The 23,580-nt window shown below is 47.2% G+C and overlaps 1 protein-coding gene across 11 annotated transcripts in view; it reads right to left on the bottom strand.

The window, feature by feature from the left end:
* The window catches only part of NSMF (NMDA receptor synaptonuclear signaling and neuronal migration factor), a 44,373-nt gene that overhangs the window by 7,243 nt on the left and 13,550 nt on the right, over window positions 1–23,580 (bottom strand). For 4 of the 11 annotated variants that reach the window (XR_011089201.1, XM_068657175.1, XM_068657182.1 and 1 more), the window contains 9 exons: window positions 18,059–18,538; window positions 13,609–13,684; window positions 10,909–10,977; window positions 6,823–6,875; window positions 4,686–4,775; window positions 2,878–2,999; window positions 1,891–1,974; window positions 845–878; window positions 183–253 (listed from right to left, as the gene is read on the bottom strand). Coding sequence is in view for 10 of the 11 variants with exons in the window: in XM_068657175.1 (XP_068513276.1) it covers window positions 183–253; window positions 845–878; window positions 1,891–1,974; window positions 2,878–2,999; window positions 4,686–4,775; window positions 6,823–6,875; window positions 10,909–10,977; window positions 13,609–13,684; window positions 18,059–18,538 (1,079 nt within the window). In the remaining variant the exon portion in view is untranslated. The remainder of the gene's footprint in view (window positions 1–182; window positions 254–844; window positions 879–1,890; window positions 1,975–2,877; window positions 3,000–4,685; window positions 4,776–6,822; window positions 6,876–10,908; window positions 10,978–13,608; window positions 13,685–18,058; window positions 18,539–23,580) is intronic. The other 7 variants (XM_068657177.1, XM_068657174.1, XM_068657183.1 and 4 more) reach the window with 4 other exon arrangements.

Genomic DNA, 23,580 nt, shown 5'->3' with positions numbered 1-23,580 from the left:
TTGCTGCTGTCACAGCATCTTGTGACTGCTCACTGTCTGGGGAAATGAGATGTGAAAGCTGTATACATGTGCTTACTCTAACAGAACCTGACTTTGGAATATTGGTTCCTCCACGTAATTTCCCCCAAAGAAAAAGAGGAATTTGTAACAAACTACCCAAGTGTTTAAGAACTTCTATGTACCTGGCAAAATATCAGCATCTTCCAGATCTTGCAGCCTTTCCGATAGATGTTAAGCTTCTTCTCTATTTCCTCTGAAAACAAAACACAAACAAACAAAACAAAACATGTTGGAAAAGATAAACAACGGAGGAAGTTAAAAATCAATCTCTCAGAATCCTTTTTCTTCTCACCAGAGTTTAGTCTTGCAGGCAGGAGGCCAAGCTGTGAGAGGTGCTCAGCACGTCCATTCCCACTGACATCAAAGCAAACCCTTTGCTTTCATGCCATGGAAAGCAGGAGAATGTGGCTCCTCACAGGACAGGCAAGGTATGGTGCAGCACCAGACACTGCTCTGCTGTGACCACAGCACTGTACCAGACCTTACTGTCCTGACCCCATCAATACTTCCACTCCCCTAAGTATCACAAACCAGTATCTTTGCTGCCCTGTGCTTCAAACTTCCCTTTCATAATCTGTGACTCTGGCATAAAAAAATCACCTACAGAAGTGAAGTTTTATTACTGCAGCACATCCAATAGTAGTTGACTGAGCATCAGGTATCACTGGAGTGATAAAAACACTATGGCACGTGGCAGGTAAGGCATGAGGCAGTGACTTTAATGCACTGATAATTGTATTTGCAGCAGGTAGAAGTAAAGAAAAAGAAATAACACTCAACATACCTAAGATGTCATCAAAGGTGGCGTGTTCATGGTCCTGGAAACAAAGAGAGGGTAGACATCAAGGTCACTACATCAGCTCCCCTGACATATCTCTAATATTGCATACAGTCATATTCCCAGACAAACATGCTGTAAAGTGTGATCAGAACAGCTGATGGCTTCTAGTCAATATCACAGGAATTACCACCCTAAAACACATCTCAAAGAAACTGAATTCTGAGTGGTCCATGAAGACCAATTCCATCTAAAGACTTGGAGATGAAACCCACAGACAAGTCCAAAGCACGTGCCGTCAGATGCAGTCAATGTTATCGTGTATTTTCCTCTTGGCCCATGTTTTGTGGCCAAATGATGGCTTTACAGATGTTCAAGCTGGCTAACAAATAGCCACACCCCAAACACACCTGCCTCTGGCAGGGTCAGCAGGACAACTGTACAGCTCTCAGAGAGAAGTAACAAAGCTCCAGCAGCACTGTCTGCTGCACGTGGAGACCAAATTTTCTGGGCTGTCAGTCCAACCCTCCCCTTTCAATTTAAGTGAATATGAAGTGATTAGGAAAAAGAGACCCATGATTCCCTGGTGGTATTGCAGACACCTGCTTAGGCAAGACTCCTAGTGAAAATCAAGGTTAAATTAATGACTGCTGGGGATGCACCACTGCACATAGTGGGATGGTCCACTGCAGAGCTCTGAGGTCTCGCACTGCCTAAGTATGAGCATGAGGAGGAGCCCCAAACCTTGCAACACACAGCTTTACTGATATGCTCAGGCCTGCCTTATCTTCCTTTGTTCACCTTCCCACACTACCTGGCTGTGCCTACACAGTCTGACAACCCGCACACGCAACTTTCACTCCACCTTGCTCTTCCATCTACACCTCAGCCCTCAAAGAACCGTGCAAGACCCCAAATCTGGGTCCAGCAGCATTTCCAAATCACTGTAACAGGAATTAGGTATAAGGACAAAAGCAATAACAAAAGAAAAAAAAAAATCTGTGTGGAGCCAGCTTCTGCACTCCTGGACACAGCAGAAGCGATATACTTACATAGAGAATGGGGATGATAGAGGGATCGTCCCTGCGGATAATTGTTGGGACATACTCAGCTTTGGGCACCTTGGAAGAAATGAGCTGTAAGGGGAAAAAAGAAGTGCAAGAGGATAAGGAGAAGCCAATCAAGTCTGTTCAGAAGCACAAAGGCCTTGCTAATAGCATCCTGCTCAGTTGCTCCCAGGTGTTACCCAAACCAGCAGCTCATCCAGCCTACCTGCACTGCTGGGGAAGGTCCTCCCAGCCTGTGGGCCTCTACGGAGCACCTCAGGCATCACAGCCTCCCCAACGCCCAGCAACTGAGCGCACAGCTCTGCCCGATGAGCAGGACTGAGTCTGAGGTAACAGTTTGTAAAGAGGACACAAGTGTGCACAAAGGATGCAGCAGCTTGCGCCTCCCCACAAATGGCTGTATGTAAAGATCACCCTGTGTGAGGGTCTGTGCCTTTGAATTCGCACACACAGCCAGTGGTGGGATGGCTGCACGCCTGAACTGACACGAGCCAGGGCTGAGCTCAGCAGTTGCCAAGGGATAAAATGGCATCAGGCACAGGTATGTGCACAGCCGTAGGATGTCAGGCAGATGCAAGTTGCCTGGCAACTCTGGCTGAAGCATTCAGCCAGCTCTATAACAGTCTCAGCAGATAGGCCTGTCTCAGCACAAGCCATTGAAACACAGCTGATCCGGCTGTGCTGTGATTTCAGGCACCTCTCTTCACCGCTGTGAGAGTGGAGCAGGCACTGGTGGGCCTGGAAGCACAGCCTGGGCTCCAGCTTCAGCTGCTTTCAAAGCTCTCCCTCCTGGCAGGCAGCACACCGCTGCTTCAGCCACATGGGAGATAATGTAAAGCTCCCAAAGAGGCACAATGTGCAGAGTCCGGGGATGGCCACTCCTCACATTCACATGAAGATACTGAATTTAACAGCTGTTAAAAGGCAGAAAGGGCATAAGCAGATAAAGATAGCTGGCTCGGAAACCCTCACCATTATTTTTGGTGGAATAAAGTCTTCTCCATCGCATGCCATGGCTTCAAGCTCCTTTTCTGCTTCCCAGTTCAAGTCAAAGTCACCATCCAAAGTGCCGCAGGAATCCTGAAGGTCATGGCCTGTCAGAACACGGGTGCGTTACAAGGGCAGATCAGCTTGCCTTCCACACTCGATCCTATCTAGCAGCTGCCTCACAAGAAGTAGCACAAGCCATGAGACCTGTGCCCTCCTTTCCTCCAGCAGAGCGACAGACACCACACTTTGGGGCTGGCGTCTCTAAACAGACAAACACTCTTAAGAAACAAAGAGTGCACACACAAAGCCTGATACCACATACCACGGAACATTTCACCACTCTCACGGTCACCAAGTTTAGCTTTCAAATGCTATTTCACAACATTCCCTGTCATTTCAGAAATGGAAGAGGAGATGGGATGCGGACAGACTCTCTGCACTTTAACATTGCCAAGCTGATGAGCAGAAGTCCGGAGACTTCAAAGCTGGTCTCCTTGTATTAATTACTGGACTACATCTTTTGAGTGCTTATACAGAAACTCCGCCTTTTTAGTCAAACCAATCCTGGCAGAGAATCCCGGAGTGTGAGGACAGCCATAGCAAACACAGTAGTAAACACAGTAGTATTTCAACAATATACTTGAATTTGTTCTCCAAATTCACCTTACCTGTTGGCCTTCAATGCCTCCTGGGGAAAAAAAAATATCTGGAAGGAATATAATTGACCGTTAAAGGTTAAAAATAGAGGTGGTCCCTGAAGCCTGAGGAAAGAGAACCGAGATGCTTCTACTTGTGCCTTTTGGGATGTCCAAGTACCAGTGGCAGTGCCTGGAGCACTGAACATTTCTGTCTGAACCATGTCTTTTCCATTCGCCTCTGAGTTAGCTGAGGGAGCAGGGAGGAGTCAAACTGCACAGGAACAATCGGGTCATGTTTTGAACCTGGCCTTTCATACATCTCCCCCTGCAACCTGCTACAGTGCCTTCTCTAGCTAGAAGGGCTGGACCTCATGCTTACCTGAAATTGAATTCATTAGTTGATTTCATGAGTGAAATTTATATAATGAATACAACCCATTTCAGCATGGACAAACTCATTACCATGAAGTCCCTTGCCTGGATTTCGAATGAATACTGTGTAAAACAGCCATTCCCTTTAGAAAAAAAAAAAGACAGTAGGAAGATGCTGGCATTTCCTCCTGTAAATTAGCAGAACAGCATCTCTGTCCCCACAAGCAAAACACTGCAGCATTACTGGGGATTCCCAGAGGAACTCCTGGCAGCCCAAAGGAAGATCGGATTGCCCCAAGCTATATCACCTGTGCAGTCAGCACAGCCAGGAAATCAAAGTTACTCCTCACAGAGCACTATAGCTGTGCTCTGAGTCATTCTAGCCTAGGAAAGAGCTCAGAAGAGGCTCTTGCACAGGCAGCTGGGCAGGTTAGCCCCACTGTCGTGAATATAGCCTTGGACGGGCGTGCTTCCAGGTAGGGTGTTTGGTCCCAAGCAAATAAGGAATGATGGGAATAGAGCACCATAAGAGCTGTACCACTGGGTATCCTTTGGCCACTGCACAATAGCATGAGGTTAGATGTGCTTGCACTCTACATATAGATACACACAGATAAACATGTGCATATACCTGCAGTGTTATTTGCTCAGATCTCACAAAACTAAAAAGATCACAGATGGGACAAAAGGGCACAGAGAAATTACTCCAGTGGGATTCCAGTCAACACCTCAGCTGGAGGGTTTGGCCACAGGAGGAAGCTCAAAGGACTCAGAACTCACTTTCTCGAGAGTCATGGAAGGAATCAGCTTTGATGGGAGTCGGGTCACTCCAGGACCTGCTGAAGCTCCTCTCACGCCGTTCAGCAAATGCTAGGATAAAACCAAAGCACGACATTAACAGACTCCACAGCCACCTCTGTTGCCGCCAGCAAAACAAAACATCCAGTAGATTCCACCAAAGCTACACATCACGATCTCCCCTGTGCTCGTTCTTCCACTTGCCAAATGCGTGTCCTTTCCACACAGCAAACAAGGGTCTTCTGACAGCAGCACACAAAGTGCCCACCTTCTGACCACAGCCACCGCAGGATACGTAACACAGAAAAAGGAGGACACTTCATGGTCTCTCCTTAAATGCACACTGCTCAAACCTCAGTTTAATCAAGGCTATTCCAATGTCCCAGAGTAAATGCTCTGACTCAAAGGCCTTCACAGGAAGGGAAGGTGCACTCAACAGCCAACAACACTTGTGACCAGAAGAAGGCAATTGTCCAGTCGTTTCTCCCTTAACATCTGTTTTCGGGTATGTTCTTGCTCTGTTTCCATCAGAGCTGGACCAAACAGAAAGGGTGTCTGGAAAGCTCATGCTTTCTGAGTTTTGTTGTCAAAGAAGAAATCCTTCAGTTTTTGCTTGCCTACAGTATCATAAGCATTTTTCTCCCCCACAACCTTCTTTTTTTGTTTCTCCCTTTCTCCCCCCAGGGGCATTTGTACTGGCATTTCCCAAGCAGAATCCAGGCAGCTTGGCCCAGGCTGGCTGCCCCACCAAGAAGTTCCTGGGAATTGCCAACCACAATGTCTGATTTGGCAAGTCCCTGTGAGAGCCATTACACCTAGATTAATGGCCACTTATAGCCATTAATACCTATTTCTGGTAGCAGACAGATCAAGCTTGCTGCAGTATATATCTAGTAACAGCATCTTGTGTCAGGGGCACTGCAGATTTGCATTACAAGAGCTGAGAAGCAACCTGTCCTCTGCTGCAGTGTGTCCAAGTGTGGGTGTCCAGGGAGACAAGTCACACAGTAAGTTCTTCAGGTGATCTCCATCCTCAGCTTTCATTTAGAACCACACACGTAGCTACGGTGCACATGAAGAAAGCTTTGAAAACATGACCCGAGAGTTACCAAGGCAGAGAGGCATGCCTGAACTTCCAGACAGCTCTAGGGGAAGGTGAGCCCTGTTCATTTCAGGCAGTGCTAACTCAGATGCCAATAAAGACACTTCAAAGGGCAAAGCTGTTTGCTGTCTACTTCCCACAGTGTAAGAGAATGGAGATGAAAGAATGCAAATTCAACCCAGCAACACTTTGCTGTGGGCAGTCTGTACACGATGCCTGGCCAGGGGGTGGGAAGAACAAGCTGTTTCCTCTTCTGGAACAATCCTCAGCTCTCAGGGGCTGCTTGCACCACTCTCAGCCCATTCCACAGCCATAAGGGAGCCATCCCAGCCAAGTTCTGGAGAAGCGTTGCCTTGTTCGGGAAAGGAACTGCTGTTTCCCCAGCCTAAGAGGTGATTTCTTCCCAGCAAGGAATAATGCTCCCCTTATTTACCCCTTGCTCCAATCTCCTCCCTGTTCTTCTTTCTCTCCTCCACCTTCCTCTCAGCTCCCACTGGGCAACTTCCCCCAGGTCCTGCTGCAGAGAAGACATTGTGGTGGGACAGAGGAGGAGAAAAGGGAAAGCCACCGGTCCATGTGGCACATGAAGCACCAACTGTCCCCAGGGAGCCACAGCAGGCACACAGCTTCGGTAAGAGCAGCCCTCGCTTGCTCTGCTCAGCTCTGATTCTCCTCTCAGGTGTCTACATCGGTGATGGCTGAACACCAGGCAAACACGGGACAAGGACGCTGCAGCTCTCCTTCCACACCTCATGCTGAGGACACAAATCTCCAGCAGCCAAGGCAGAGGGTCCGTGGAAATAGCTTAAAGGCTGTTTGCAGATATCCGTGTGTCTTGGAGACTTGCAACAATCTGGCCTTCTCCTCGTAAGGTAAAACAGCATCAGCAAGTCAAATCCTTTCTCCAACCAATGCTAGGTCCTTTCTACCCACACACGTGCACAACACAGGGCTTTCTGTGTCCCACCAGCACAAAGTTCAACTCCTCACAGCCACATCTCACAGGTTGTCACTTACTTTGTGCTTTAACCCTTCGGCTCCCCACCATGCGGAGGTGCTTCCGAAAATTCCTGAAAGAAAGGCCAAACAAAATCTCTGAGAACAGTGATATAAAGCTGGGCCCAGCGGAACTGAAAAAGCTGGGGAGAAAAATAAATATGTGATAACAGCATAGTTCCCTCTGGGCATTCGAACACTGGAGGCCGGGTACCCAACCTGCATCCACTCAGAGGTGGGGAGGGTTACATCTGTCAAGCACGCAGTTGTTGTTCCTGAACTTTCTGGGCCAGTGGTACAGGGCAAGGAGGCTCTACCTGGCAGTCCCATTCTCGTGGCCTGCTCTGGGCTTTGCACCTACTCTCCTAGGACTGAGGTACCTGCGCTGCAACTTTGCTGAAGAGACTGCTGCTGCCCTTACTGGCAACACTCCCTCTTCTCCTGGCAAGCAGCAGGAGCTGCTCCCCTCTCCTCTCTCTTCCACACATGCTCCAGCAGGAAAGTGGGGTGCCCCGGGCTCTGCCCTGCTAGGCAGTGTGCTCACACAGCTCAGGGCTGTGCTCATTCCCAAACACATTCGTAGCAGCTGCTAAAATCTCACCAGTGCTGTTAGCAACCACACAGCCCATATTGCTCTCTGGGGCAAAATGCTGGGAAATACTGAAGTGGCTTCTTCCTTTTTGGAAGCACTGCTCAGCAGGGCTGACTGTCCTCGTGGGCCAGCTGGCTGCCGTTGCTGCCTAACCTTGTGCTTTCCTGCAAGCACATTTCAGGGGGGCTGCAGAGTGCACAGCTGCAGAGGAAACCCCACCAGGGGGTAAGCCTGCGGTATGCAGCCATGCCTGCACTCAGGTCTGCAGAAAACAGATCATTATGGACACTCCTGAGAGCGCGAGGCAGAGGGACTCTTTGTCCAGCCCCTCTAAGAGTCAGGGACTCTTCTCCCGTTGTTTCTCATTGCTCACTGAAACAGGAATCACACAGGACAGCAGAACAGACACAGGGAATGAGCAGCAGGTGGACTAGCAAGGAAGGGCTCACTCCTCCATGAGCTCTGCTCAGCCAGGGTGACTTCACCCTGCACTGGAGCCCCCGTGGCCCCATGGGGATGTCAACGAGCCCACACACCAGCAGCCTGCATGGAGCAGGGGAGTGTTCCTAGATTCCCTCCTGTCCCACCAACACACACCGCAGACATCAAGCAACGGAGACTACCGCTGGTGAAAGAGGTGAGGTGACAAGTCATCTGGCTCACACGCGAGTTAGTGGGATGAGTAATGACGTGTTACAACCATGCAGACACTTCAGCAAACTGACTGGACTGGAAGACACTTCCAGCACCAACACCAAGGCAGTCAGACCAAGTCAGAGGTATCTACTCTGATCCAGGGAGATCAACACAGCCCTCATGAGAGGAAGAGCACTTAACCCACACCATGGTCTGCACTGTGCCCTCTTTGGCCTTGAATCCCATCAAATCAACAGAATCCAAATCCAGCAACTCAGGAAGGAAAACCAGCAGTGCACAGAGAAGCCAGAAGCAGCACTACTCCGTGACAGATTTCCACCTGCGCTTTGGCTATTTATGACATTTTTCAAAGGTTTATTTCAGCTCTACTTGAATGCATGAAGATTCACCGCTGTGGCTCAGACAACAGGCCTCTCTGAACAAGCAACCAAAACAAGATGTTTCTCAGTCCATGCTGGACCAGAACTGTATGCAAAGCCTTCTGGGGTGCATGGTGACTGATAATCTGGGCTGTTTTATAGCATGTTAGATTCAAATCAAATAAATACAATGTTCTAAGGGAACTAGGCATGTTCTTTATCAGCTAGGTCTTAAACATGTTGTAAGCCACTGGAGTGAAAGTCTTTGTGGTCCATTGTGAAACTAAGCTCACATCAGACACTAAGCACCAACGTTAAATGCCTAGGCTACCATTAATTACATCCTTCAGGGCTTTTGGCATTTCAGAATAAAATTAATTTCTCTGTTATATGCTCAGTTGTCCTCTCCACAGAGGAGCTTCTTCAGGCCCTGGAGCTGGGGGTAGCAGACTTTGCCATAAAATAGTGCTGCTCCCAGCTGTCTGGACAGCTTCGTCTCTCCCATTAGTGAGAGCTGAGAGCAGCTCTCTAGATACATCTAAAAACTGCTGCAAGCAGCTCCAGGCAGAATTCAGGGCTAAGCAATGCACTAAAAACCTGGAGAATGGGACAAAAGTGCTTTTTGTCTGCTCAGCTCTTCTAGAAAAAAGCACTTAGGAAAAGAGATCCAAGCCTGAGACTACTTCAATGTGGGCATCTTACAGCCATCTTGCAGCCTTCTGAGAGCTTTTTGCAGCTTTGTCCTCAGGCCCCTCTGTGCCTGCATGTCAGCATTACAGGACTGGCACAGCACTGCCCAGTCAGCAGCACGTGGGGAGCAGCGATGTGCTCCGTGAGCAGTCAGGCTACAGAAACCTGCCCAGCCGTCACACCTGGCTTCTGCACTTGCCCCCCAAATGCCCAGGGTTATCTGATCACCAGCAAGATCTCTTCACCCACTGAAATCCAACAAGCACCCCTGAAGTTACAGTAATAAAAGCTCCTTATTACTCCCTGTCCTGCAGTGCCACCTGCAGTGGCTCATCTCCACTCTGGAGAGAAGCACCTGCGTTATCTGAACAGAGGTCAGAGACAGTGATGGAATGGCTGAAGTACATCAGCGCTCTACAGAGCTCCCGACAACACCTCTCCAACTTTCTCCTCCCCAAATTCTACCTGCAGTGCTCACTACTTCAGCAAATCACTGGGCATCGCTCTCCCAAGACATCTATCACAGCGGTACACAAGCCGTGCCACACAAACCAGCCCCCCTGTGCACCAGGCACAGGACCGTGCATGGACAGGGTTGTGTGATAACCACTGAACTTCTAAAACATCTGAGGCCATGAAAGGCTACACAACTAGCATTCAAACTGAGATGAGGCTGGGATCTCACTCCTCAGTGCTGACTGCCAGGCAATCCTTACAGCTCAGCAGGGTCTGCTTGCATGGCACGACCAAAAACCCACACTGACTTCATCATTATTGCAATCCTACCTCCTCTTTGCCACCAATAAATGCAGACTGGCTCCCACGGTACAATCCTGTCTAGACATTAAGTGTCCACAGGAGGTTGAGCTGTCCACATAACACGAGGATGGCACGACAGCCTTAGTCCTGATTATGCAGGATCGACGAGGTATGCAACTCCTATTCCTGACTCACAAGCTGCAGGAACAAGTCATTTTCTAACAGTCTCATCTCTGTCTAGCAAATTCTGAGAAATCTCTTTCTTTTTAAAGACACACTGTCTATTTATTTACCATGTCTTCAGTTTTGATTCTTATTTGTCTTCATTATCGACGGAAAAAAAAAACACACAGCCACTAAGTTACTAAAAAAAATCTTCCTGGCAATTCCCCCATTGAAAAAATTATGTTTTTCTCCCACTTTGTTTTGAACAGTGCTGAAGTGATCATGGCAGTTTTTAGCCAATGACACAAATGCTATGTTATCCTTCCTAGTAGGCTGCCAAAATACACAAGCCTTGGCACATCTGAAAAAAACAGAACAGTTCTGATTACTACAGTGACCAAGTGATGTGCCTTGTGAAACCAGCAGAGGGTAACCAGGGCCCTTTTGAAATAACTGGACAAGAAATCAATCCAATTCCTCTTTTCCTTCCTTCGCATTTTCTTGAGGTACGTATGTAGGTGCAACAATAGCACGTAAGTCACTGTTTAGGTATTCGGCTAATCTCAATCAAATTATTTGTGAATGGGCTGGGGGAACTGCATATATTAATATATATATATTATTCAACCTTAGACATAGATTCTGTATATTTGGAAGCTTAAAAGAGACTTGACAGTGTTCCTTTAAGAAGACAGAGATAAGCTATCTTGAGTACTGCAGCATCATTCACCTCCACATTTCCAACACAGCCACTGCTAGAGTCCCTATGAACAGCAACACAGACAGGGACAACCATACTCAACGTCATCAAGCGTCACTAATGACACCCAAAGGGCCCATGCAACACCAGGCAAGGTTACGGCTATGGGAGAAAGCGGGCCCTACCTCTGTATAACAGCTGCAGAATCATTCTCTCGTTTCCGTCTCTTCCTTTCTGCGTAGCCCCTGAATGCCCTGGGAAACCATTTTAAGCCATTAACCAACTACGCAGCTTTGAACTGGAAAGGACATGAAACAGACAGGAAAGCTCTCACCAGACAACAGAAAGAGTTTAGGCCGACTGAAGAAGACAGCCAGGCCTTGAAGGACTGGGTGCGAGTCAGGGGCTGGGCAAGAGTCACCAAACCAAAGGCCCTCACTCTCTAGAGTAGGTGGCTGGACAAGCTCCTAAAGAAAGCATACATGTAAGAGTGGCCAGAACACAGCCCAAAGAATAGGGGCGAAGAGCCATCATCCCTGCTACAGACTAATGGACCTACCAGACTGCAGACATAAAACCTCAGTACACCAGCTTCAAAAGGGACAAAAGCTTGCTAGCCTCTATAATCTCCATTTTGAAGATGAGGATGGGTGTGGTGTGATGTAGGCTTATCAGGTGTAGCCATCTAACCAACCTCTTGCCAGCTGACAAATAGCATAGGGAAAGCACGAATGGATATAATGGACAGGAGAGGAGAGGACAGTTTATCCCAGACACCAACAGACAAGGAAATAAAAAATGAAGATTATACTTACGAGATGCTAGAGATTCCAGGAGACGCAGGGAAAAAGAGAAAGAAGAGGAATTCATTAGTGCTCAGCCCTGGCCAGCATCTTGAGGGAATCCTCACTCCAGAAGGGACAAACGTTTCTTGTTAGGTGGAAGGAAATTGCTTTTAAAGTTAGCTCTTGGTGGTGAAACTCATGGTTGACCAAGCTAACACCTCCCTGGGGCAGTGTTGGCATGTGGCTTGGACACAAGTTAAGCTCCACGTAGATCCAAAGAGCATGCAGATGTACAACTGAGAGATGAATATGACCCTTCAGGATACGACAGCAGCTCAGTACCAGGGGGTTCTGGAGCAGGGAGGTCTTCTCCCTTGTGCAACCAAGATTCGTGAAATCAGCTCACACTGTCCAGTCTATGAAGGAAGCAAGCCCTGGGCTGAAAACACTAGAGCAGAGGCCAGGAGGACAAGGGCACCTGGGGGAACCTCCCAGCCAACTCAGGGAGGTGCCCTGAACTTTTGGAGATGTTTCTGTGTGACTTCCAGAGGCAGCACACTCGACAGGAATGTTAACTGAGGAGCTATGTTAATCAAGAGCTCTGCTCCTCATGGATTTCCTTAGGGCACCGTTCTCCAAACTAACCTGACTTTGGCCTCCAAGAACTCCAGGCCCTGATAGGGGTCACCATCCTGCAACAAACCCCATGCGCAGTGAAGATGACTTCAGAGAGCAAAGGATGTGCCCATAGGCAAAGTGCTGGCTTTGCACATGGTCTGGTTTGCCAGATCAGAATCATCAAATACCATTCACTGTTACCAACCAATATTTGTAGGGTAAAGCAAGAAACCATCACGTTGTCAGACTGCTCACAGGCCCTGTCAGCCCAGTGCCAATGAGTGTTAACCAGCCAGGGGTGCCAGCAGACCTGCAGTCCTTGAAGAGGAGGCAGGAGGACACTGGGGCTAAGAAACAGAAGCAGCACAAGGGTCTGCAGGCTGGCACCAGGCGAATGACCCCTGGTAATGTTCCCCAGGCTGGGAGGGTGGGCTGCACCTCCGGCTGAGGTGGTATGGTGAGGAGTGAAAGGGCATGAAGACAGAGCTTTCTTCTGGGGACAGAGATCCCTTCCACATCTCAGCAGTCCCCTCTCCCCAACACTGAACACAGCCCTCCCGGCCTTAGTGCCTACAGGCCTGATTCGGCCTGGGTTATCCCAAGATCAACCACCAGCTTCTTTGGGGGATGTGGGGAGGGCAACATATGAGGGAAAAAAGTGGCAGAGAAACAGACTACAAAATGGAGAGAGTGGATTAAACAAAGAGAAATAAAGGGTATAGTAGAGCTGAAGGTGACATGAATGTAGGAAGGAAGAAGGACACAGGAAGAAGGTGACAAGACTGGAGAAAAGCCTTAGAAGACACAACGTTATTTCACTTCCCTCATCTTTTCCTGGTAACTGGGTACAACCTTGAAATGAGGCTTCCTTTACACCCTCACGTCCTCTGAGAACAGCTTTTCCCCAGTGCACAGCATCCAGCAGCACCAAATCCTGCATGGAGTGTGAAGGGAGAGGCTACTACTAACTCAGATCCATTCACACTTCGCAGCTATTTACTGACACCTTCTTCAAATGATCAGAAAATCATATTAAGCCATCGGGCTACACTTCATAATACAGAGATGTACTTGTCTGGAGCGATGGATGGGCCTGGATTAACATTCCCTCAGAGCAGCAGCTGCAGCAGAAGTACCTGGTGGAGGGTCTCAGCTGGTGTTCCCACCAGACCCTTGCTCTGCAGAGGCAGTCGAGGACAGGGTACAGTGGCACAGAGAAAATAAAGGAAGCACAAGGACTTAAAGAAGGGAAAGACAAACAAGTGGGAGTAATAGGAAAGAGAAATTATGAGTGCAAAAAAGAAGAAATTATTTTTTGAAAAAAAAAAAAAAAAAAAAAGAACAGGTTCTCATTTAGGTTCTTTTACCCCGACTGCAGTGCCAAACATATAACTTAGTTTGCTCTGTGCTCTCAGATACAGTTTTGAGTGGGTCACAAACTTTAAGATACAGGATCAAAGCTAAGGCAGTAGTTTCACTTACGCTTGCATAGTTGTAGTAGCAGTTTGAAAACTGAAGAGATTCTCTTTTGGGAACCAGGTTCGTATGGGGACATCATCTAGAAGAGAGAGATCAAAACTTGAACATCCAGCAGGCAGAGCCACTGTTCAGGCAGCAAGACTTCCCAGCCTCCTTCTCTTAGTACATTTCTTCAGCATCCTGCCCTGTGTTAAATAAGAGAGTCTCATCCCCTCATTTGGTATGTACGCTACCACCAAATGTTTTGTAAATTTATGCTAAGCCTGTCTATCACACTACTAATGAAGAATGAAAGCTCTCTCCTAAGCACAGAAGGCTAGAATGATCTAGGAACTACAAAAGAGACATCTGAACAAGAGGAAAAAAAAAAAAAAAAACACGGGAAAAACATTTTTCATTAAAAGCGTTTTCCTGCCTTTGCTGTTTCCTTACTACCATTAGTTTGAAATGTCCTATTCATCCAGTTCTTTCTGATACAGCCTCCTGTGGAAGATGAAAAGCATTCAGCTTATTCTATTCGGAAGTGTAAGCCAGAAATGTACTTTCTTTTTCTCCCATTGAGGTTCTCCAATATACATCTCATAGAGTCGTTCCTGATGACCGGGACTTCACAAGTTTTTCTGGTTTTAGAAGTCAAACAGAACATCAGCTGTGTAATCTGGAGATAACTGCGCTGATTTGTCCCCTGTGTTTACACACTGACCTGCCTGAACCAACTGAGGATTATTTCCTAATTACATTAGGACACCGCATCATCTTCACATAATGGCCACTAAGACAAAAAGCAGGCAGCAAACTAAGTCACTAATTATGAAGCAGCTCCTACTGAGAAATCTCACATCGGTGTCGGTCAGTCAGGGAACCAGAGGTAACATTAAAACCCACTGACACCAGACGTATGAGATCTTGCTGCACAGGATCCCCAGGATTTGAAGCTACCTCATTCTTCATCTTGCTTCACTTCCAGTTTGTGATTCCCTTGCTTAATGCCTTGCCTCATATTGCTAATCGTGTGTCTTATTCACTCAGCTTTTAAGATCAGTAGCAACTACAGTATCTTAGTCACTGATATTCTGGCATTATCTAGAGTATTTTTTTTAAACTCACTTTTGATGGCCAAAACCCAATCAATCCCACAAAATAGCTGCAATTACAGACACACACACACAAAAAGCCTAGATCTAAGTGGGGAGACTGCCTTTGAAGTGGAGCTTCTTAGAAATTACACAGGAAGCTGTAACAGACACTCCTTCTCAGCTAACAGTTTATGTCAAGCCTTGTATAAAGGCACCCTAAGGAAATAAATATTTTAAATGAAGTCTGAGTTCTAGTATGTTAAATAGTTATTATGAAATTCCTCTGCTTGCTGTCCTCCAAAAACCAGCTAGAGAAGAAATGCAAACAGCTCAAAATGCAAATGAATTATTTGTTTAAAGACTCCAACCCACAAAAGCAGCAAAGGAGGAGAAATTGTACAAATTCTCATTTAGCCAACAGCTCTGTACAGAATTCTCAGGGACTACACATCTCAAAAGATTACACCCTCTTAATACATTTTACAGCTTTTAAGTCACTAGTTTTGATTCAAAGCAGAGCTTATGAGCAGCAGCTAATATCCTCGTGAGGTGCTGTCTGGACTATGGCTGGAAGCCTCCTCTCCTCTTCTGACAGAGGGAAGCCAACCTAATAAAAATGTCTCTCCCCTACCCACAGCATTCAACAGAGAATAAAAGGATTAGTGACCCGTCAGAGGTTCCTCTCTACTAGCCAGAAGTGGAGCAGGAGCAGAGGAGCACCCAGCTGGAGACCAGGGAGCTGAGCTCAGCTCCAGAGCTCATCTGCAAGATTAAAAGTCAGATTATACCTACAGCTGTTCTGCTTCCAGATGCAGGTAGGAGGCTCCTTTTTGGCTAAGTAGAACATCTCATTCTCCTTGCTTGTTATCATCGACTGGGATGAATAGCCAAGGAACGATGGGTAAGACTGAAGGAACGATGACACCATATCAGCATTTCTAGCACCTGCCAGGCTGCATGGAAATCTCAGCACCTCCGTCCATGACTGATGTGTTTGTATCAGAGGCTGGGTGCAGCACAGGAGACAACAGCTTGTGCTTCTTGAATGGTGTTAGGCATCATAAACTCAGCATAAAAATCCATATTAAATTATGCCAATCTGGACTAACTGCCATGAGTGTTGTTTGCAGCAATAACTTGTCATGTCAATCCAAATGGAGAAAGCAGCATTGGAAAACAAATCTCGAGGGAAATCAGTCTCTCTCTCAGCTCCATTCATCTCTGCTCTGATTTCTTTGCTAGCCATGCATGAAGGACATTCCAAGAAACATTTCCTGCAACCTGCTATAAATGTGCAACTCAATTCTCTCCAATTTTTCTTCTCCCCTGAGTAACATTGCTTGGACAGACAGAGCAAATGAGACCAAGCTGAGAAAACTTTCAGCCCGTGGTGCCAGTGCTAGGACGGGATTTGGTCTCAGAGGCACAGTGCTGCCAGTGCAGCCACACGTGCAGGAGCTCAGACGCTGGGGACATGTGCAGAGGGTGGCCGTTGCCTGCCCATACAAAATGTGAAATATTCATGGAGGCATCTGCAGGTTCAGCACTATCTACTTTGCTCCCGTTTAAGCAACTACTCTGCTGTATTTTCAGAACACAATCTCCAGCCCTAATGAAAACTGCTGCCTAGTTGAAAATGCGTATTACAGACCCCAAGTCTCAGAACTGCAGCATGGCATCTCCCTGTAGCATTTGCTAGATGATGTTTTTTCCAGCAAAGTTCAGCTTCAGCTACAAGGAGTTAAACTCCTCCGTTAGCAATCGGGAGCCTTTCTTTGGCTCTGTATCAAGTGACCTGCTTCGGTCCCGCAGCACAGAGTACAATTTTGATTTGTTCAGGAAAGCTTTCAACTAAAGTTTTTTAACACAAGAACCAGAAATACTCACTTTCTTAATTCAGAACATGTTATGTGGCTGCAAATTATTCAATTTAGCACCCTCATCTCCACAAGACTAAGCCCCTGGGATTGTGATCTCTTTCCTGAAAGGCTATGACTGATAGGGCTTTCTTCTATTTTCAAGCAAGATTCTGGCTGTGTCATCATATGCAGAGCCATCTTTCAACTGGTAAAACACAGAAGACTTTTTCCTCTATGTTTGACAATCATATTTCTCCTTTTCTTTCATTTCAGCAATAAAAATATGAAATTCTAAACTGTACATGTAGTGTCTAAGGTGAAGCCCCAAAATCATAGGGTACAAACAGGGAAACAATGGTTGAAATCACACACAGAAGTTAGTTGGACTCTAAGTATTCTGTTCTTTTGATTATCGGTTATTTTTTATTTTTTTTTTTAATTTTATTTCTTTAGGATTAACCCATATATTAATTAAGTTATGTAATTCTAAGCATCCAACTATGAAACTACAGTCCAGAACCCAAGCTTGCTGTAATTTTACCTGCAGTAAGCATCACTGTGAACCCAGGAAAGGTGTACAGTGGGATCTTCATAGTCCTTATACTCTACCTAAATCTTTTCAAGGGGAAAACAATGACATTTCCTGGCTGGACACTCATCTCTAAAAGCCTTGATGTGTGTTTACCTAAAAAATATATATAGGCATTAAAAAAATCAGACAAATTTGGTCAGACTTTGCCAGCTGCATATTGAGCTGACAAAGATGGACCGTGTTCTAGTTTATAATTCAAAGTGCATTGATTGCGACAAATATTTGATTAATGGTTAAGTTTTAAAACATGATCAGGAATTTTTTAACGTAATTAAACAATTACAATCCAAATTCCCTGAAAACATTCAGCAAATGGATAGTAAGTGTGGGAAAAAGTCCAGTATTATTTGCTATTACTTATGGAAGGACTGAGGTGGCACTAATTGAGGGACCTTGCTAAACTGCTTCCAGCCACAGGGATAAGCATTTTGGGGATGCAACGTGGTACAGAATGATCTACCTGAGCTTGAGGCTCCCTCTGAGCACCCCAAATGAAGCAAAGGAGAGAGTCCTGCTCTGAACAGCCTCCTGGACGAGCAAGAAAAACACGGGTGCTTTGACACAGCCCCTCCTCTCCTGCTCCTCCTTCAACAGAAAGGGAGCCACAGAGGTCGCACTCACTAAGGTGCACCAAGCCACTGGAAAAAGCACCCAGCTCGTGTGCTGCTGACGAGCAGAGACAATGGGGCTTGGACAAGTTGGACTCAAACGGAGCTCAGATTATTGTAAACTCCCCCTCTGACAATCCCTCGTTGTGGACACTGGTGCAAAGCACCAGCAAGGAGCTGAAGGGGAAACACTAAGGGGCCCAGCTCAAGGCACGTGGCAATGACACTGCCACGCTGGGAAGAGACAGGTGTCACCCTTCGCACGTGCTGACGAGTCCCTTTGTGTCCTTCCAGCATCCAGCACTTGCCTTTACTTACCAGACACTCGATCGACACTGTACATCCTCTCCAGCCTTTTTCTGTGCCACCCAGTCTCACCGGACTGATGCTGCTCCAGGTCAAAGGAATGATGTGAGGGAGCAGCAAGCCGGGAGCAGTTTGGGCACTCCTTGGAGCCCTGCCGGCTGCCCGGCCAGCCCTTGCAGTGCCTGCTGACGCCGTGAGAGCCGCCAGCGCTGTGCGCATGGTGGCTGTGGTGGCATTCCTCCTGGGCAGCCCCCTTCATCACCACCAGTTCCATGCTTTCGTTCTCGTGGTCTGACAGCATCGGCCTCTCGCCGGAGATCGTGTAGACCCGTGGCTTCGGTCCCTCGCTCGGCATCTTCTCTGTCTGCTCCTCAGAGAAGCTCCTCTCAAACTTGCCATCTGAGATGACGGAGAGCCTGCGCTTGTTCTGTGCTGCCTGCTGCATCTCGGGGGAGTCCTCCTGGCCGATATAGGAGTCTGCTAACAGGTGATCTGAAACAAATTGCACACTTTACTGCTTCACACCAAAGCACCCCAGACACCGACACATTCAGGAGGCTGTTACAGGAAGGGGAAAGGAGAGAGAGAGATGGTAGGCATCCCCCTGAGGAACCTTTTATGACAAATGTGTGCCCATAGCCTTGAAGGCCTCCAGAACTCACGCTGAAATGAGAGATATTCCTCACAGATATGCCCAATATTTCAAGCTCGTATGTGGCCACCATACAAGATGGGGCTAGAAGCAAATGCAGCTCTTGGTGCACAGCCTGAAATGACTTATGTGCAAAACAGCCCTTGTTCAGCTGTGTGGTCCTGTCTACTTCAGGGGTTTAGCCACACCTGGGCTGCTGAGCAGGGGAAGGGTTGCAGGACAATGGTTAGCATCATTTTCTGTAAGAAGTCACAAATGCTGAATGTTCTTTGTGCACCGATTTTGTTGTTGTTTTGTTTTTTTTTAACTAAGAGGGGCAAACCACCATTTTAATTTTTTTTTTCTATTTTTCTGCCAATTGGTTTGACATGAAAGAAATGCAAAAAGACTTCAGCTGACAGCTGCAACACAGCGTCCCACTCTCCACAGCACCCATGGTTATAGCAGGCTTCATCGTGCGTGCAGATGGCGATGGCACCGCCTGCAGAAGCTGTCCGGAAGGAAAATGCAGCCGCTCCCTTTGTAGGGTAGTGAGATCGAAAGGAGAGAGGCCCATGAGTGCAACTATCTTTGGAGCCCACACACTGGATGAAGTGCCAGGAAATCTCAGCATTTCCATGGCAATCCCATGCATGAACCCAACAGTAGCTCCCACCCACCTGCTAATCCTTTTTTCAAGTGGCTGCTAATTACCTCTTACACTTCCCTTCAGATGGGAAGCAGCTAGGGGACTGTTAAAAAGGCTCAGCAGGGAATGCATTATTCATGTGACTACTACCCCCAGAAAAAAAATAAAATCATTAGCGTCCAGCACAGACAGCAGCATTACAAACAGAAGCAGAAAGCAAACCCGAGCCTCTACTTCACCAGCTATTTAACAAACATCCTTCCATTAGCTCCTGAGCCATGATCTGGAAGGAGGTGGCAACGACCTGAGCTTTGGCTACCTTTTGGCTGGCCATGGAGAGATGAGGGAGGAAGAGACAAGCTACCTCGGAACAAGCCTGCTCTCACGTGTGCAACACGGAGCTTGCACTGCTGCCACATCATGCTTCCTATGAAGTGCTCCTGTGCTGCTCTGAAAAGAGCCCTCCCAAGCTGAGGACATACACCACCAGCTCTTGAATTTGAAGCCCAGCCTAGCCTCTCTGCTCAGGAAGGGACTGTCAGGACCGTTTAGGCTGACACGACTGGCAGCTCTGTGACTGTGCCTGAGCTGGCCAGGAGAAGGAGCCTGTAGGAGTCCTGCAGGGAGATCTGTGCCCTTGAATCTACAGCTGATGCTGCCTTTCCAGACTTCACATGAAGTCCAAAACGCATGCCCGAGGAGTCACACACCTCACTGATACTGTCCAGGTAAAAGATGAAAGGTGGGCAGTGGTCTGCTTCACCCTCAGTCCCCTGCCCAGAGGCAGCACAGACATCTGCACCTCCTCCAGGAGGAGAGCTGCAGGGACTACAAGGGCCACCACCAGAACATTTTTAAGCCCTACCATTCAAGTGGAAGAAGTTGCTCCGTCAGCTGTTGCTCAACAGCTTGGCCACTGAGTGCTGGCAGCTGCACGATGTGGTGTCCCAGACCAACCAGTGCAGTAAGCAGCCACGGGCTCCAAAGGAGCTCCAGTTCCTTTTCACCCCTTAAGAGGCAGCAGGACACCACATTTCTCCTCCAGTGACTCAGACCCTCTCCAGTCCCACATCTAACTGTGCTCTAGAGAGGTCACATCTTGGGAAAACACCAGCATACAACTCTTCAGGGTCTGCCAATATCTGTGCTGGCTAACATTGCCAAGAACACCATTTTTAAAATTAAAAACAAAGGCCAGTTCTAGGTACTTATCTCATCTTGTCAAATTTACCAATCTGTGCAGGCATAATGACACTACAAATTTCTTAAGACACCACAAAACACTGGCTGACAGCTGGCCCTGTCCCTCCTAAAATGGATATTTCTATGGAGGACGCACAGCATCGTGAGAGCAGACACGGGGTTATGCACTTTATGCATGCACTGACAGCATCTCACCTCCTATGCTAAAAGTATGTCAGGTGTTTGACTTCGAGAACCGGGCATTTCTGAGCTCTGGTATCTGACAGAAAACGGTACTGCAAACAGTCTGCAACGTGGGGCCTTTTGTTGAGGTTCTTATGCCACAGTCATCACAGGGAAAATGAAGTGCCCGGAGTATAGCAGGTCTGAAAACGCTGATGATTGCAAGTGCCGAGATCTGTTTGGGCTCCAGAAAATTTACAGATACATAAGTGGGACATGACAGGTTTCAAGTCAGAGAGAACTTTTTACTGAAATCACGGCACTCTTACAGTTCTTGACTGGATATATTTGAGAAACTGCCTGCCTGATCTAGTCTGCAGAATGTGAGGATACCCCTTCCTTCCTACCCTACCTGTCCCCTACTCAAGGTGTTTTCACTTGTCCTTATCTAGGAGTTTTCATGGTGAAACACACCAATGTTTTCTCTGGGTCAAACAACTGGATACTTAACTATTTTCAGTTAATTTAGCACCTTCAATACCTACATGCTGGAGAAACGACTTCATGCACAGAAACAAATTCATGTGTAGAGGGAATGTGAAGCTTTATTCAACACCTCTATTAATAAAGAATTTATCTACAGAAATAAGTATAAAGGAAAAAACAAAGATCTTCAAACATGCATTGTAATGAACTCTTGGCCTCCCAAAATGCACATGCACTTGCTTCAGGGAGTTCACACGTGTTCGTGTGCACCAGCACGAGATGTTACCAGGTAAAAGCGACCGATTCCCTTATCTATCCTTGCAACAACCTGGATTTAGGTGCCAGAGCACCACAACTGCTTCCACCATGGCATTTAAGGTTAATAGTTTGCTTCTGCTAGAGAGGAAGCCCAGCTGGCCCAGAAATCAATGCTGAATTAAATCAGAGGCACAGGGATGGCTAGTGAAGAGAACTGAGAAACCGTAACAGGGGACTCCAGCAATAACTGGAATTGCCTTCCAGGAGCCAGCTGCAGCAGACTGCTGCTAACACGCTCTGCCTGGTTACTGCTGCTCCGTTCCACTTCACTCGCACATTGCTCTTGCCACTGCTCCCACTGCCAGCTGCTCCCCCACGCTGCCACGCCAGCCCAGGGCACCGTGCCCTCTCCTCTCGATGGAGGCAGCCTGGGAACAACTCTGCTCTCCTGACTGCTTTCAGCAGCAGCATGTTTGTCTCGCACAGCTGCAACACTACCTTGGAGCAGACGAATCAGGGCTCCTAAGCGGATTTCTTTTCATCCATATTTGTGCTCTGCGAGGATTTATTGTGCCTGAGACATTTAACAGCGAGATGCAGGGGTGTAAGCAGACCAACACGTTTTCCACTACTGATCATGTGTCTATTGGTAACAAACATCCACATCATATTTTCATTGCTTCCACGTCCACCTGAGCTAAGTCTAACAGCCTGTTCAGGGCTGGGGGCTCAACAGTCTGGTCTTGGGAGCCAACCCACCTCTCACTCCTCTTGTAATTTACTTGAGTGCATTTCTCACTAGCTCCTTTATGGTCTTTCTTTCTCCATCTTGCACACAGCACTGCCCACGCATATTAGAGAACATGCATGACCACTGACATTGGTGGTGATCTGTATTGGTTAATTTGCAACACCTTAGGGAAAAAAAAAATCCATGGTTTTGGTGCATGCAGTTCCTGATGAGTAGGCACTTAATTACTATTAGATAGTTACTGAATGCTAAATAATGTATTGCAAGTACGTCGAGCACGTGACCTGACCCAGGTAACTAATAAAAGGCTTTTTAATTTTCTTTCCCTGTCAGGGCATTTCTAGAGAAGAGGTAACATGCTGGGGTAAGCCTCAGCTGACTGATGCCTATTCACAACAGTGGAGATGCTCACTGAGCCAAACTCGTGTCTGATGCAGGCTGCCTTGTAACCTCGTGGGATGAGAAGTTTATAAATCAAGGCAGAATATATCCACAAGGCACAGACAGAAGCTTAAAAAATAGCCCCAAATTTATTACTGTTTTTAGCAGCCAAACTGATGATTAAAGCACCTTAGATTTAAAACTTCAGCTCCAGCACTGGAAGCAGAGTGGCAAAGGGGAATCTAGATAAACTCCATTAAAAATGTATCTGTCATCTCAGAAAAATACAGTTCAGAGAGCCCATTCCCTCTTCCCTGCTCCACCTCAGCTAGACCTCTCTGCACCTGGTACTCAGCCACTGAAGATGAATAGAAAGATTTCAGATGTACACAGTATGGAATCGCAGTATAGTTTCCTGTAGGAGAAATGAGATTAACACACTTATTTTTATTATTTTTATTTTATACCAGAAGGAGTCCAGGTGATACCTTCAATGGGGGCAGATGAGCTGGTTAGAGCCTACGGCACTGCAAATAGGGTAACAGCTTTTCAACCAGCAAGGCTGAGCAGCTTCTCCTGCAGTTTCAGTTCTGATGCATCCCATATGCCTGCCACTGCCCTCGGGGCTGCTCTGACACTCTCAGGTCTTCTCCTCATGGGGCACAGAGGCAGCATTGTAGCTGCAACACAAAGCTCCCCACCGTGTCAGCTCTGTCCTTCCCAAAACTGCGAACGTACCGCATGATGTCCCAGCCAGCACAGGGACGGACAGGCACCGACTGCACCACACTGCAGGGCTGAACAGTCGTGGTAAAAGAAAAAACAGGAAACTTATTCCAAATATTGAAACATGATGCAGGGAGATTAAGATGGAGACAACAATTATTAACAAGTCAGAAGTATTTCAGCTGCTCGGTAGCTGGTGAGCTGCTGGTTAGAGACAAGAGCAGCACGGCTGTGACAAGGACAATGCTCAGCATGGGGTTATGGAGCCTGACCAAGCCAGCCCCACC

Source organism: Anas acuta, chromosome 20 (genome assembly GCF_963932015.1).
Source record: "Anas acuta chromosome 20, bAnaAcu1.1, whole genome shotgun sequence".
NCBI lineage: Eukaryota > Metazoa > Chordata > Aves > Anseriformes > Anatidae > Anas > Anas acuta.
This window is presented reverse-complemented; position numbering and strand designations above follow the sequence as displayed.